Source organism: Panonychus citri, unplaced genomic scaffold (assembly GCF_014898815.1).
Source record: "Panonychus citri isolate SS breed McGregor unplaced genomic scaffold, ASM1489881v1 Contig00092, whole genome shotgun sequence".
Taxonomy (NCBI): domain Eukaryota; kingdom Metazoa; phylum Arthropoda; class Arachnida; order Trombidiformes; family Tetranychidae; genus Panonychus; species Panonychus citri.
The window spans coordinates 265512-280206 of record NW_026515497.1 but is presented as its reverse complement, the minus strand read 5'-3'; the positions used below and the strand labels follow the sequence as shown (position 1 = coordinate 280206).

Here is a 14695-nt window from a genome sequence, read left to right as displayed (position 1 = left end):
AAAACTCCAATGAAAGCAACTGAGACTATTAAAAATGATTCTAATTAAATGATGAAATAAAAAACTACTCAATTCACTCAACAATCAACTAATTATCTTCTCTCGCAATTAACTAACTACTTGAAACTTTTTCTCTTCGCCATAATCTTAACCCATTCACTTGAGAGATATAATCTCGTCTTCAACAATCAATGTAACTCTAGTTTCTTTTCATGTTTTAATTGTTTTGATCTCAATTAACTAATGAACAAGGAAACTAATCTAATTGTAGTAAATATCTAAATACAATTAACGGAGAAAATAAAAGAAAGGAAAGAAAGAGAAAATCATAATTACGAAAACAAGTTATCTCTTTTTCTTGACATGCTCTTCATTTATTTCTTGTTTATTTTTGCTCAATTCTGATTCCATTTTCCTCCAAACAACAACTTCACTTTATTATTCAACTTATCAACTGACCATTTAAGAGGTAAACTGGGCAATCCGGTATTAACCACAGTAATCAGGAAGTGATTTCCAACTAAATTATCTTAATTGTAAACCATCACCATCATCATCAAGATCTAAACAACAACAACAAACACCAAACACCAAACAAAAGGTAAGATTTGATTTCTACGTGTTGATTGTTTATTTACGAGGCGATTTAAAGTTAATTTGGTTTGGTTTTTTGTTTCTTCTTCTTCTTGTCTTAATTGTTGTTAATTCCTATCAGTGTTTTTTAATCATCAACAACAACATTCGGTCAGTTTATCATGTCATTAACTGTAACTGCTCCTGGTAAAGTGATTCTATTTGGGGAACATGCAGTTTGCTTCGGAAAGGTTGGTCTTTATTTGGATTGTTTTTCTAATCTTAATTGTTTACCAATTAAGAAAATTTCTTCTAATTACAATGGTTTCATAATCTTCATTAATTAATCTGTTAATTTCCATTGGGATAATTATGTTAATCTAATTGCAATTCGTTAATTGATATCATTTGATTTCTCTCTTGTTCCGTTAACTATAGGAAGCGATTGCCACTGCTCTTGATAGGAAAACAACCGTTGAAATTGATTGTTCATCTCAATCTGATTATCTTTGTTTAAATTTGATTGATTTAATTTTTTTCGTGAAATGGCCATTGAGTCAATTGTCCAAAATTAAATTGGGTAAGTATTCATGTATAATAATTACAATTAGAATCTTTAATTACCAAGAAAAAAAGGTAAACATTACAAAGATTTTTGTTTCCTGTTTACTAATATGTTTGTTTGTTTGTTTCCTTTTTTTTAGAATTGGAAAGTTCAATTAAATGTGATGATGGTGATAATCAGGGAATTGCTGGTTACCATGATGATATTGGAAAGAAATTATATGAAATTGTGCTCACTGGAATTAATTGTTCCAATAATGGTGACATAAAGAACGACATTGCCTCCAAAAATGATGTTATTCTATCGGCAATTGAAAGCTCCAAATCATTTCTATTTCTTTACTTTTCAATGGCCTCAAGCTACTTGTGAGTAGTTAATTTACTCTAGTTAATTAGTTGATTATCTCAACAATAACAACTAGTAAAAGTTACGAACAACATTTTCTCAATAACGTTCTGCTTTACATTTAAATATCTTCTCTCTTTCAAAATGTTTCCATGTTACATTAATGGTTAATTTTGTTATTATTCCAAACATTAACTTAGAAAACAAGAGCAATTAATTCCTATGGAGGTTAAATTATCTTCCAATGTTCCAGTTGGTGCTGGTCTTGGGTCATCTTCCGCTTTCAGTGTTTCCCTTTCCGGTGCTTTATTGAAATGTTTCCTTGGCTTCCAACCGGATAATCAATTGATTAACAAATGGGCTTTCCAAAGTGAGAGATTATTTCATGGAAAACCTTCCGGAATCGATAATAATATCGCCGTTGCCGGGGGCACATTAATGTTCAAAGATGATTCTATTTATCCATCAACTAATATGAGATTAAAGGAAATTGTTCTCGTTGACACTCAAGTTAAGAGGAATACGAAAACTTTGGTCTCTTCGACAATTTCAAGAAGACAAATGGTTAATATCATTTTCCACTCTAGAGATTGGAAAAGAATTAGTTTTTTTCCTCCTCCATATACTTGAGAGAAGGATTAGTTTAATTTTAAATTGTTTTCTTTTTTTTCCAATTATTCCAAATTTAGTTTCCTGAAATCATTAATAATGTTATGGATGCAATCGGTGATATTTCAAGGAAATCATGGCAATATTTAAATGGAGATGATTCATATGATTTTAAAGTAAGAATCATTGGTTAATTAAGCGCAATTAAGCGTTTTAACGGTTAGATGTTTCCATTATTGGGAATTGATTTACAATTTAAATTGTGCACACATCATAGTGTGAGCGATGTAAAGTTGATTGTTGATTAATAGGCGAAATCTTTTCTTGCTGGTTAATTATGATTCCAATTTGATTAGTGTTTTTTGTTTTGTTTTCGTTGATTAACTGATATGATTATTTTATATTTTTCCCTTAAATTTTTTAGACTTTGGTTGAAATTAATCAATGTTTACTAAATTGTCTTGGTGCTGGTCACTCGGCAATTGATCAAGTTTTATCGATTGCCAAGAAATATGGTTTCCAGGGTAAATTAACTGGAGCTGGTGGTGGAGGATCAGTAATCATCTTTATTGAAGGTAATATTCCTCAGATTAATTGGGAATTTTGATTCGATTTAATTAGCTTGCGAGAAGTTTGGTTAATATTCCATTAATTGTTTTTATCCCTCTTTTTGTTGTTTGTTGATTTAATTGTTTAGATGTTCCAGGAGAATCAGTGGAGGATATGCTTTATCAGCTTAATTCTAATGGATTTAAAGCGCAAACGATTAAAATTAATTGTCCAGGGATTTCATTCCAATGAATCTTCACCCTCGGTTACTTCTTTCAATAGAAGAACATGCAATTGAGAATTGGCTGTTGATTTAATCAACTGATCAATTTCCCTAAAATGACCAGGATCAACATGAATAACCTAAATTGAGAAAATGTGACAAGGGAGAGAGAGGGAGAGAAAAAAAGCAAATAGAACTAAATTAGTTACTTAATTGTTGATTATTTTCCTACAAAAGTCTCTAGATGATGATTTATATAACTTTTGTTTACTTTTATCTGAAACAATTTAATCTCGTGTCAAAGAAAACACGTTTTAATAAGCTACAGTATTTTGCTGTATGACTAATCAAGCTTTCGATTAAATTGTAATATAAGATTTTAAATAATAATTATGATGGAAAAAAATGATATAATTACCATTTCTAATTGTCCATCTTGGTGAATGGTGTCAAGTTCAATGTCTTTGGACAAAGTTCGAAGGCGAGCTTGATGTTTCTTCGAGCACATTACTCGTAGTTTCATTTGAGCTCGTTCGATGGGTACAACTTTCTGTAATTCTTTCATCGCAACAAGAGCCTGTGATTTGTTACTCTTATTTGGCTTAACCGAGAAATGAATTTGCTTTAAACTTTTCTCAATCATGGTAACTGGATAAGGTCTCTTGGTTTCGGGATTGATACATTTATCGGCGATAATTGTGGCGATATCTTTGAATGCTGATTCCAATGAGGCTTGTCTTTCTTTCTCGCTAATCTGTAATTCACCTTTATCCAAGATCTAAAGGAAGAGATTAGGAAAACAACAAACAAACAAAATGAATTAATGATTTGGGTAAAAAATTTGAAGTGAATAATCAAGTTAATTAGTTGCTATTTGGTTATATCATAGGTTAGAATTAATTGTTCAAAAAAACAGGTAAATGATTAAGAAAATACTACTTTTTTTCAAGGTGAAAAATGAGTGATTATGTCAACTAATTATCATAGTTTCAATTTGCTAAATCATTGAGAAAATAATTTGATTACGCCTGATTGGTTTTGTTTTGATCTTTTTCAGTAAATGAACCAATTAAGAGTAAATATTGAAACTGACCAGCAATCAGTGGTAATTAAACTATTCTTTCAATGATGATGATATTCAAATGGAAACAATTTGATATGATAACAATTAAATCTCTTGAAGAGCTTTTTGTGATCATCATCATCACAAATCTAAGTAGATAAGTGAATTAATTATTAACTTTTGATAGTTTAAAATGTAACCTCATGGTTTGAATTATCAGTTAAAATTATCTCCATTCTTCAAACTAATTAGAGAGAAAGAGAAAAGAAAAAGATGTAAACAATTAAATACTTGAATCTAATTAGATTATCCTCTGATGATCTATAACGTATAATTCTCAAAGCAAAATGTCTCAAGATGAAGCAATAATAATAATAAGCTAATACCATCCAGATTGATTAAAATCCTAAAATGACACAAATTTTTAGTTAAAAAGATGATCAATTGTAACAAGAAAAAACTTGCAAATCCTTTGATACCTCAATTAGAATCCAAGATGAGCAACACCAAGAGAGAAAAATAATTGAACACAAAATCACAACCAAACAAATGACTTTTTCTTCCTGATTGCCAGTAATTCTCATCTCTCCAACCATTAAATTCCTTCAACAATTAACATCTATCAATGTACCTGTAAGCAAACTTTCTCGTGGTCATCGGTTGCAAATGCTTTGATGAGATCCTCTTTCTTGGCGACTTGACCCTTGGATACATTGGTGAAAACAGTGCGACTCTGAAGTACTTCATCCAAATCTTTCTCCCTGCAAGAGAAAATAACATAATTAGAGACAATAATTAAAAGAAAACCAAAACACAAAAAGAAAAGAAAAAGAAAAATTAACAACGTGGTTTTCTCCATGTTAATTATTCTATTCCATTAATCTACTTACACTTTACTTCTGTAAGAAACAACTTTATTCTTGTAACAAGCGATTTCAAATCGAATTCCACATTTTTTCATTCGAACAATGGCCACGTTGGTTAAGCGAATTTGATTTGTCGGAGTGAAAATATTAGACATGATTAAATTGCGTATTCGTTGAAACAATTAAACAACAATCGAAATTGAAAAGACAAAAATTCCAAAAATAGAAAAGTAAACAAACTTTTTCTTCCCTTCGACTTTTCCCCTTCCCTTTTTTTCTCTTTCTTTTTTCTCTTTCTTTCTTTTACCCGGTTAACATGATTTTCCAACAACAGGTTAAAGTTTAATTTCTTTCCTTTTTTAATTATTCTAATCAATTAATCTAATTCTTTCAAATTAATCAATTCTAATATTCTATTTTCAAACATCTTCTTCTTCTTCTCCTTGTATCTAAATTGTTTTGTTCAAGTGTAAGATTAAAATGTAAATAACTGTTAACCCAAAGGAGCGAACGGTCAATCATTTTGTTTTCAATTCTTTTCCATTGTTGATAATTAATGTTTGATTCTAATTTTTGTTGGATATTTGTTTTTCTAATTTTATCTTCTACTGGCTTCTTTTAATCATCTTCTTCTAATTATTGTGTTAATCTTTAATTGTTTTCTCTCTGGTGGGTTAATCACTTCTTCTCGGCGCCTCCAAGCTTCTCATCTTACTCCATGTTAATGCTAAGGCTTATTTCCTCTTCCTAATCTTTCATCATATCTTCAACTTGTCAATTTAATCTTACCTTACGTTTAATTACTCTATTAATCATCCATCCCTAATTGTCCATTATCTCACTTATTCTCACTAATTAACCGTCTCACTATCTCCCAGTTAATTGTTTCTCTCCTCCTCCCCCTTAACTGGTCAAGCTTTATATTGACCCAACAGTGAATATCCTAACTCATTTATCGTCAATCTTTTGTATTGTTAACTTCAATTTTTTTCCTTCTTCAAATTGGCTAATCACTTTTTACCAAATTATTGGTCCTTCTCATCATCACCTAGTTTATTTTTCTAATTTGTGACTCAACAATTTACGTTCATAATTCTCTCTAATTAATCTAGTGAGTAATTTACACCTATTGATATTTAGTTAATTTCGATAAGCTTTTCGATCAACTTTAATCTCTTGCTGATGTAATACTTTTTCTTTGTTTTCCTAATCATTGTTTTCTTTTCTTTTCTTTTTTGTTTTGTTTTGTTTTCTCTTTTTTTTGTTTATGTTTGGTTTGGCTATTAGACTCATCATGGATGTCGGTAGATCCCGTGGTCGAGCTCGAGGTAGACAAGGAGGTTCCGAAGATACCGAATCAACTGGCGGAGATGAGCCTACAACCAGCGGAGGCTCTGAAGGTGAACCAGCGACTCGAGGTAGAGGTGCTTTTCGACCTGCTGAAACCCTACGAACTATCCCACCAACAGTTACCAATACAACGGGTGATAATTTGGGTGGAATGAAAATCGTCACCAACTATTTCCGACTTCGAGTTCCAAATGATCAGGTTATATATTCTTATCGAGTTGATTTTAATCCAAATGTTGAATCTATTCGAGTTCGTAGAGGTTTGGTTTTCAGTCTTTCGTCCGTTTTCAACAAAGCTTATATTTTTGATGGTGGTAATGAGATTAAATCATTGCAAGAAATCACAACAACCACCACTACCGAGGCTACAACTCGAGAAGGTACAACAATTGCCATTCGTATTAAGCCAACATCGACCGTTGGTTGGGGTCACGCTGAGATGCTTCGTCTTTACAACACTCAAATGCGTCGGAATCTTGTCTCTCTTGGTTTCATTCAGGTTGGTCGTGACTATTATGACAAAGCTGCTCGAAAACGACTATCTGACCATGACATTGAAATTTGGCCTGGTATTTCAACTGCTATCAATGAGCACGACGGTGGTATTCTAATGTGCACTGACATGATCCATAAAGTTATTCGCCGAGAAAGTGCCTTAGACATGTTGCGACAGTACTTATCTCGAAACCGAGACAACTTCCGAGAGGTCGCTCGAAAAGATTTACCTGGAAAAATTGTAATGACCCGATATAACAACAAGACTTATCGAATTGATGATGTTCTTTTCGACAAAAATCCTGTCTCTTGTACCTTTGATCGACGAGGAACTACCATCACCCTGAAAGATTATTATCAGGAACAGTATCAACAAACCTGTGAGGACGAACGTCAACCTCTTCTCTTGGTACAACCAACAGAACGACAACAACGAGGTGGTGACAATAAAGAAATCCTATTGATTCCTGAGTTCTGTCTGATGACTGGAATCACTGAGTCAATGAAAACGATTTCAACTTTAAACGAGTTCTTGGTGATGTCACCCGAATGGATCCTAATGCTAAAACCAGTGCACTCATGGGATTCTTGAGAAAAATGAAAGAAAATGAAACTGTTCGAGCTGAAATGGGAACTTGGCGATTGGGATTCGATGATAAATTGGTTGACATTAATTCCCGACTTTTACCTGGTGAACGAATCCAAACTTTCGGTGATGATGGTGAACATTCTGGTGTTCCATATCCTCAACATACAGGTAACTTTGAAAGAGAAATTCGATCAAAGAAAATGAAAAATCCAGCAAAGATGGAAAATTGGTGCTTGATTGCTCTTCGAAAAGACAAAGCTCTTATTGATGATTTCTTCGCAAACATGCGACGTGTCTGTGTTCCTCTTGGCATTGAAATTGGTCCACCAAGAATGTACCCGATCGACAATGACAGAGTTCAATCTTATCTTGATGCTTGTCGATCAATTCCCGAAGCTGCAAAATTCTGCATCATTGTTGTTCCTAACAACAATTCTGACCGTTACAGTGCTGTCAAACGCCATTTCTGTTGTGAGACACCTGTTCCATCTCAGGTTATAACTACTCGAGTTTTAAGCAACAAGAAAAATCTAATGTCCGTTGCAACAAAATCCTCATTCAAATGTCGACCAAACTTGGAGCTGAACCATGGGGACTTCACATTCCGGTAAGAATTTTATTCATTTTGTTTCATTTCATCTTCTTTTTCATTTTGACTCTTCTTCATATTTACATTGTGTTTTTTTATTTTCATCCACAGCCAAAAAGTACCATGATAATCGGATATGATACTTACCATGACTCTGAGAAACGAGGCCAATCTGTTGGTGGATTTGTTTGTTCAACTAATTACTCTGCTACTACCTGGTTCTCTCGAACTACTTATCATCAAAATCGAGAGGAATTGTCAGCTAACTTTGCTAATAACTTCAGAGGTAAATTGGAAATTTAAATAAATTTCGATTTGTTTTTATATGAATATTTCATATTAGTTTTTTTATATTTCATCTTTAATATTTTCTAATTCATTTTCTTTTCTTTTTTTCGTCTCTTCTTAGCTGGATTGAAGAATTGGCATCAAAAGAACAATGAATGGCCAGCTCGTATCATCATCTATCGTGATGGAGTTTCAGAGGGTCAAATTCCCCACGTCTATCAGGTCGAATTGAAGGAAATGCAAAAAGTTCTAACAGAAAAGGAAGGATTAGCCAAAACTGCCTTCACCTTCATAATTGTCACTAAACGAGTTAATGCTCGATTCTTCTTGGCTGAAGGAAGAGAATTGAAAAATCCACCTCCAGGAACATTGATTGACTCAATCGTCACTCGAAAGGAGAGATATGATTTCTACTTAATCAGTCAATCCGTTCGTCAAGGTACCGTTAATCCAACGATGTACAACATTATTGCCGATAACACTGGATGGAAGCCAATTCATCATCAACAATTGGCTTATAAACTTTGCCATCTTTACTACAATTGGGCTGTAAGTACATAACCTTTAATGTAGATTTAGATTTTAAACTCCTCCTAAAACAATTAATTCTTATCTAATTGGTTCTTTTTTTCTTTTCCTCTCTCTTTCGCATCTTCTAGGGAACCATTACTGTCCCAGCTCCGTGTCAATATGCCCACAAATTGGCCCATCTTACAGGAACCGCTTTGCACAAAGAGCATCATCTCGCTCTATCACACACTCTCTTCTTCCTCTAAGTTTCTATCGATTTTGCTTCACGAATTTTATTTTATCTTTTCTTGATTTTCGAACAATTTAGTTTTCTTATATACGATTAGTTTTCTATTTCTTTTATCATTAGTTAATTAGTTAATTCATTCATTTATCATAACTCGTAGCTCTTAGTTAACACTTTGAATACACGTTTTTGTTTCTTTGTCAATTTTCAAGTATTTTTGAAACTTTTTTCTTTTTTTCTTTATGATTTATCACCTTTCAGCATCTATATCATTTATCTTTACTTTTATCATATCCAAATTATCCACATTATTCCAACACATCACCAATATAATCAACTAATTATCATTCCTGATCAACTATAACCACCTCATGAATATGATTCCTTGCCAAAGGAAATGAATACCCACCGACTTTCGATATGTTTTTTTTTCTTCCTTTATTTTGATTTACTAACATTTAATACCATTTAGACTAGAGAATTAACTCCATTAATTCATTACTTTAGAAATTAGATAATCAATATCTAATTAGTTTATTTTCTTCTTTCTATTTCATTTTTGTCTTCGTCCAATTTTGTGTTTTTTTTTGCTCTTTCATTATTTTCTTGTTTTTGTTTTTGTTTTTTGTTTTTTGTTCCCATTTTTTCATTCGTGAAGCAATTATTATCTAATTTTCTATTATAATTCATTATTTTGTGTGTTTTTTGATAATAAAATTTAATTAAATCCCAATTTTCATATTGTTTCCTTTTAATTTCAACTGATTACCAATTCAAAAGAGAAAATTTAAACTTCGCGCTCTTTCTGAGATTCGAATCCAGAAAAGATCATATTTGTATCGGGAAAACAATCATTGACTCCACATGTTTTGATTGAATTTTAAATTTTCAACTCAATTAATGTGAACAATTAATAGTAATTATATCATCTAATTTAATTGTTTCGAATGTAAATAGATAAATAGATTACTTGAAGATAACTCAAAAGTAAGTGTTCGATTTTCTTTCTCAACATTAATCTGTTTGATTCGATTTAATGTTGGCCTGTTGTTTTTTTCTTTTCATTTTCTCTTCTAAATTTCCAATGTGTTTGTTTCTTTGTGATTAATTTACATTTTAATTGATGAATTGGAATAATTTTAATCTTTTCATTTGTTTATCTTAATTTACTCCTTATTATATGACGTCATCTACTTTAGTGGACGAAAATGTTAAAGAAAAGCGTAAAATAAAGGCTGGTGCCTTTCAAAGTTTCTCATTCAGTCGACCTTTGCTAAATGCTATCATTCGTAAAGGATATAAAACACCAACACCGATTCAACGTAAAACAATACCACTCATATTAGATGGTAAAGATGTCATTGGTATGTCCAGAACTGGTAGTGGTAAAACATTGGCTTTTCTTGGACCCATGATTGAAAAGTTATCTCGTGACTCAGGTAAAATTGGTTTCATTGATTCACACGATTTAATTTATTCACTTTACTTGTTAAATGGTAAATTTTTTATTCTCTCATCTTTTTTTCTTCTTACAGGTAGAAGTTGTATTAAAGGTCTTATATTGTCTCCAACAAGAGAACTTGCAACTCAAACATATAAAGTTTTCAAAGATCTCAACAGAGGAACTGGATTAAAGGCTATTTGTATTCTTGGTGGTGATGCTTTGGAAAAACATTTTGCCTCCATGCACACAGTTCCAGATTTACTGATTGCTACACCAGGTCGTCTTCTTCACGTTCTAGTTGAAATGGACATGAAATTACCCGATATTACAACATTGGTCTTGGATGAATGTGATAGACTTTTCGAGATGGGTTTCAGTGAACAAATGACCGAGATCATTAGACGATTACCTGAACACCGACAAACTTTACTATTTTCAGCAACTTTACCTCATTCAGTAGTTGAATTTGTTAAAGTTGGTCTTCATGATCCAGTTCTTGTTAGGTTAGATGTTGAATCTAAATTATCAGAGAATTTAACTTCTTGCTTAATCTATTGCCGAGATTCTGAAAAGATCGCCTTATTAATGTATTTACTACGTTTTGTTATCAAACCAAATTCAATGACTGTTGTTTTCACTTCAACCCGTCACCATGTTGAATATCTTGCTGCAATTCTGGAAAAGGCTTCAATCCAGTGTACAACAGTTTATAATGCAATGGACCAAGAAGCTCGAAAAGGAAACACAGACCTATTTCGAAGTGGAAAAGTAAAAACAATGATTGTCACCGATCTTGCCGCTCGTGGTATTGATATACCCTTTCTAGACAATGTGATTAACTTTAATTTCCCAGGAAAACCTAAACTTTACGTTCACCGAGTAGGTAGAGTTGCTCGAGCTGGTCGTAGTGGTACAGCTTATTCACTGATTTCCACAGATGAATTACCTTATCTACAAGAGCTTTACTTTTTCTTGGGTCGATCGTTTAAAATTGCAACTAATCAGTCACAACTTGAAGATTCTCTTATTGGTAAAGCACCTCAATCAATTATTGATGAAGAATGTGACACTTTAACCAAATGGCATGATTCATTTATCGACCTACAAGGGATGAGGAAAGTTTGCGAGAATGCAACTCAACAGTACATTAAAACTCGAGCAGTTCCTATTGTCGAAGCTGTTAAAAAGGCTAAAGAATTATCTAAGGCTCAAATGTCCATTCATCCGATTTTCAAATTAAACTCAACGATACCTGAAGAGGAAGAAAAGAGAGACGATTTTCTATCATCATTGAAAAGTTTCAAACCAAAATCAACCATATTTGAAATTGGAACAAATAAGAAAGATTATGCTGATATAATGAATCGTAAAAGAGATAAACATGATAAAATAGTGGCCAAGGCTCGACGAGCTGCCGAAACTACCGAAGTTGAAGAAGAGAAAGATTATAAAGATGAAAGTTTCTTCCTTCCCTATCGATCCAATGACCATTATTCTGAAAAAGGACTCGGAATTGAGAATAGTTTTACTAAAGATTTGAATGATGCCGTTTTCGATATCGGAGGCGATGATCAAAAGACACTTAATAAGCCAAAATCAACCACTAAATGGTGAGTAAACAATTAAACTGATGAAGCTTTTCAACTCTTAACAGTCACTCATTAAATTTAGATTAGATTTTCAAGAGATTTTAAACTTTTGTTGCTTTTTCTTCACTTCATCATCGTTATTTTTTATCTCTTCTTTCAAGTTCTCAATTTAATCTAATTTTCTTTACTCTCATTAATTTTTTTCTCTCTCTCTCTCATCTTTAGGGATCGTAAAAAGAAAAAGTTTGTTGGTTCTGAGTCAAATGATCCTAAAAAGAAAAAGATTAAGACAGAATCTGGAGCTTGGATTTCGGCCTCATATAAATCTAATCTGTACAAGAAATGGCAAGAGAAAAGTAGAGCAGAACAACAAGAAGAAGATGCATATGATGGTCAAGAGGAAGGTGAAGGAGATGATGTCCAAGAAGCGATTCGTCAACGAGATCAAGATATCAATAAGAAAATGGGCGGAAGAAAAACACGTAAAGGATCGAGTAGAGGTCGTGGTGGTCAACGGGTTAAAAGTGAACTTAAAAGTAAAGCTGACCTTCTTAAAGAAAGACTGGCCATGGATAAGAAGAAAAAATTTATGCAATGGAGACGAAAAGAGAAGCTCAAAAAGAAAGGAAAATCAAAACAATAAACTGGTGCAATTTTGTAATATATTATATAAATTTGTACTTTTCGAAAAGGTAATTTAGTCGCTAATTGTCTTCGAACAAGCAAGAAACAATTATTTTTGCCAACATGAGATGAGATCGACTTTCCATTCGCACTCATAACATTTTGTCATGTACTTTTTTCTTGCAAAAATTCTGTATCACAATCAATTAATTTCTCTTTTCTCTCTCATTTTCCATTCTAACCTTTCCCTATACAATTTACCTAATTTACTCTTTACTTTGATATTTTTTTCCATGATGGTTACCATTACTTGACGAATACTGGTTTTATATGTGGTTTCGCCTCTTACCCTCTCACTTATTACTCTTTCTTTTTTTCATCATGTTCATCATCAACTCTGCAAATGTATTAATGAAAAAAAAAGAAAGATTCATCTATTCCAAAGGAGTTTCTCTCTTTATTTTTCTCACTCTCCCCTTTTTTTTATTCCAATCAAATTGAAAATTCCTCAAAGGGCAATGTCCACCCTATCGTGACTGAGCTTTTTTTCTTGTGCGTTGTAATATCTCATCAAATGATGATGATGATGATCATCATCATAAGGAGAGAAAATCTCTTTTCTCTTCTTCTTTTTTTGCTTCTCCATCTTCATCTTTTTACCTTAGCTTATTATTATTCTATGTCGATCAATATGTCATCTAATCTTAACTAAAAGTAATTTACTTTTTTTTCTTTTCCCTCATCATTTAAATTAATCTCGTTTTCCTCTCTGTCCAATATACTCACTTAAAATGTTTCTTTTTTTATCTTCAAGGTCACAATTACATGATTATGATGATTGGTTAAAACTAACGAACGAGAGTATCAATCAGTGAAGGACCGAATTTGTTTACAATCAGATTATCTAATTGCTCTCAGCTGACTTTGTGTACATTCACTGGAGGAATGACAAGTTACATCTTTGTCAATTTTTACCTGATCTTATATCGACTCTCATGACCATAAATACACATGATGATTACCTTGCTGATTGGACTGCAATTAAAAGATGAATATGATTGATTTTCAACAATCAATTTGTATTTCAATGGAATAAGAAGAGAAAGAAAAAAAAAGGATTGGAATTGGATGAGAAGGGTATGATCACGAAGAAAAATATCTTTTCTTCTGTTGATTTGATTAACTAATCAATGATTAGTTTATTGACCCTTTACTTTTTTCTCTCTCTCTCTCTTTTATTAATCAAATCAACTAATCAACCAGCAATCTTTTAAATACGATTCTTGTTACTTTTTCAATGGTTTTGCCATTTTACCTTTTCCGAAAAGCTATCATATTAATAATTAACCAATTCTGTTGCCTATCTAAATTTTCACTCAGAATGTTGGGTTAATTTTCTCATCCTTTGCAATTTTGTTCAACCACAAAATGATTAATTGTATAATTTAACATCTCTGATGAGAGTGAGAGAGAAAGTTAATTGTAGAAAGCAATGAAAACTTTTAAAATTAACATGAAGATGCAATTGAAACATCTTATCAAGTGGATTATATATTTTCTGCTTCATCTTGACTCTCACTTTTTTTTTGAGGCTCCAAGGGTTTCAGAGGGTAGTTTCATCTCACCATCTCCATCATGATGAAGATGGTGATGAACTATTTATGTGTATAATTCAACATGATGACGATGATGGGGTTGATAGAAAGAGTAACCGAATACAAAAAGTTGAGAAACACCGAAGAAAATTCTGAAAAATTGATGATAACCAGAAGATTGAAATTCTGATGATAATGATAAAGATGAATCCGTAATCAGTCAACGGGAAATTAAATGTCATGTAATAATTGTTATCCTGTTAATCTTGTTGATGATTCTCAATAATAATACCAGATGACCGGACATGATTTGCATCTAAAAAGTGAAACTAACGATGAAAAACTTTTCTTCTTCTTCTTCTATTATTAGTTACCCTTTTAACTGACCTTTTCATCGTGAATCTTGATTATCATCATGTTCAAGAAACTTTCCTTACATGATGAATTCATTATTCATCCTCAACCTGATCAGAAATGAAAAGTGAAAGTTGATGTTGAAGCAACAACAACAGTGACATGATCAACATCCCTTTTCTTAAAGTAAGTTCAATGTGCCATTTGAATTAGTTGATTAATCCAACT

General features: G+C 32.3%; 3 protein-coding genes and 1 pseudogene across 6 annotated transcripts; 3 read left to right on the top strand and 1 right to left on the bottom strand.

Moving 5' to 3' along the window:
• The first annotated feature begins 259 nt into the window (after positions 1-259).
• LOC128387584 (mevalonate kinase-like) lies at positions 260-3034 on the top strand. The gene is made up of 8 exons (XM_053346786.1): positions 260-601; positions 716-824; positions 1012-1153; positions 1278-1503; positions 1684-2047; positions 2173-2268; positions 2517-2667; positions 2790-3034. The coding sequence occupies exons 2-8, from the start codon at positions 756-758 to the stop codon at positions 2891-2893; spliced, it is 1152 nt and encodes a 383-aa protein (XP_053202761.1). The 5' UTR covers positions 260-601; positions 716-755; the 3' UTR covers positions 2894-3034.
• LOC128387586 (ribosome maturation protein SBDS-like) lies at positions 2639-5031 on the bottom strand. 2 transcript variants are annotated; one of them, XM_053346787.1, is made up of 4 exons: positions 4818-5031; positions 4559-4688; positions 3283-3642; positions 2639-3004 (listed from the first exon to the last, which is right to left on the bottom strand). In XM_053346787.1, the coding sequence occupies exons 1-4, from the start codon at positions 4946-4948 to the stop codon at positions 2882-2884; spliced, it is 744 nt and encodes a 247-aa protein (XP_053202762.1). In that variant the 5' UTR covers positions 4949-5031; the 3' UTR covers positions 2639-2881. The 2 variants fall into 2 exon arrangements, with proteins under 2 accessions (XP_053202762.1, XP_053202763.1); XM_053346788.1 differs by lacking the exons at positions 4559-4688; positions 4818-5031 and adding an exon at positions 4407-4551.
• Positions 5032-5455: 424 nt separating this feature from the next.
• On the top strand, positions 5456-9594 carry LOC128387577 (piwi-like protein 1; annotated as a pseudogene).
• Positions 9595-9719: 125 nt separating this feature from the next.
• LOC128387583 (ATP-dependent RNA helicase DDX54-like) lies at positions 9720-14068 on the top strand. 3 transcript variants are annotated; one of them, XR_008325116.1, is made up of 6 exons: positions 9720-9848; positions 10061-10300; positions 10397-11915; positions 12120-12586; positions 12947-13232; positions 13333-14068. XR_008325116.1 is itself a non-coding variant. In XM_053346785.1 (5 exons), coding segments are annotated over exons 1-4 (2178 nt in total). In that variant the 5' UTR covers positions 9720-9847; the 3' UTR covers positions 12538-12586; positions 13333-14068. The 3 variants fall into 3 exon arrangements, 1 of the variants encoding a protein (XP_053202760.1); XR_008325115.1 differs by having other exon boundaries at positions 12943-13232; XM_053346785.1 differs by lacking the exon at positions 12947-13232.
• Positions 14069-14695: the final 627 nt, after the last annotated feature.

Bases quoted from the DNA above. Each gene is read 5' to 3' on its own strand.
- LOC128387586 (XM_053346787.1), bottom strand. From the start codon at position 4,948: ATGTCTAATATTTTCACTCCGACAAATCAAATTCGCTTAACCAACGTG. The intron at 4,689-4,817 runs GTAAGTAGATTA...TTTCTCTTGCAG, and splicing joins GTTTCTTACAGAAGTAAAGT to GGAGAAAGATTTGGATGAAG. The intron at 3,643-4,558 runs GTACATTGATAG...CTCTTCCTTTAG, and splicing joins ACGAGAAAGTTTGCTTACAG to ATCTTGGATAAAGGTGAATT.
- LOC128387584 (XM_053346786.1), top strand. From the start codon at position 756: ATGTCATTAACTGTAACTGCTCCTGGTAAAGTGATTCTATTTGGGGAA. The intron at 1,504-1,683 runs GTGAGTAGTTAA...ACATTAACTTAG, and splicing joins TCAATGGCCTCAAGCTACTT to AAAACAAGAGCAATTAATTC. The intron at 2,668-2,789 runs GTAATATTCCTC...TTAATTGTTTAG, and splicing joins AGTAATCATCTTTATTGAAG to ATGTTCCAGGAGAATCAGTG.
- LOC128387583 (XM_053346785.1), top strand. The intron at 10,301-10,396 runs GTAAAATTGGTT...TTCTTCTTACAG, and splicing joins AAAGTTATCTCGTGACTCAG to GTAGAAGTTGTATTAAAGGT. The intron at 11,916-12,119 runs GTGAGTAAACAA...TCTCATCTTTAG, and splicing joins CCAAAATCAACCACTAAATG to GGATCGTAAAAAGAAAAAGT.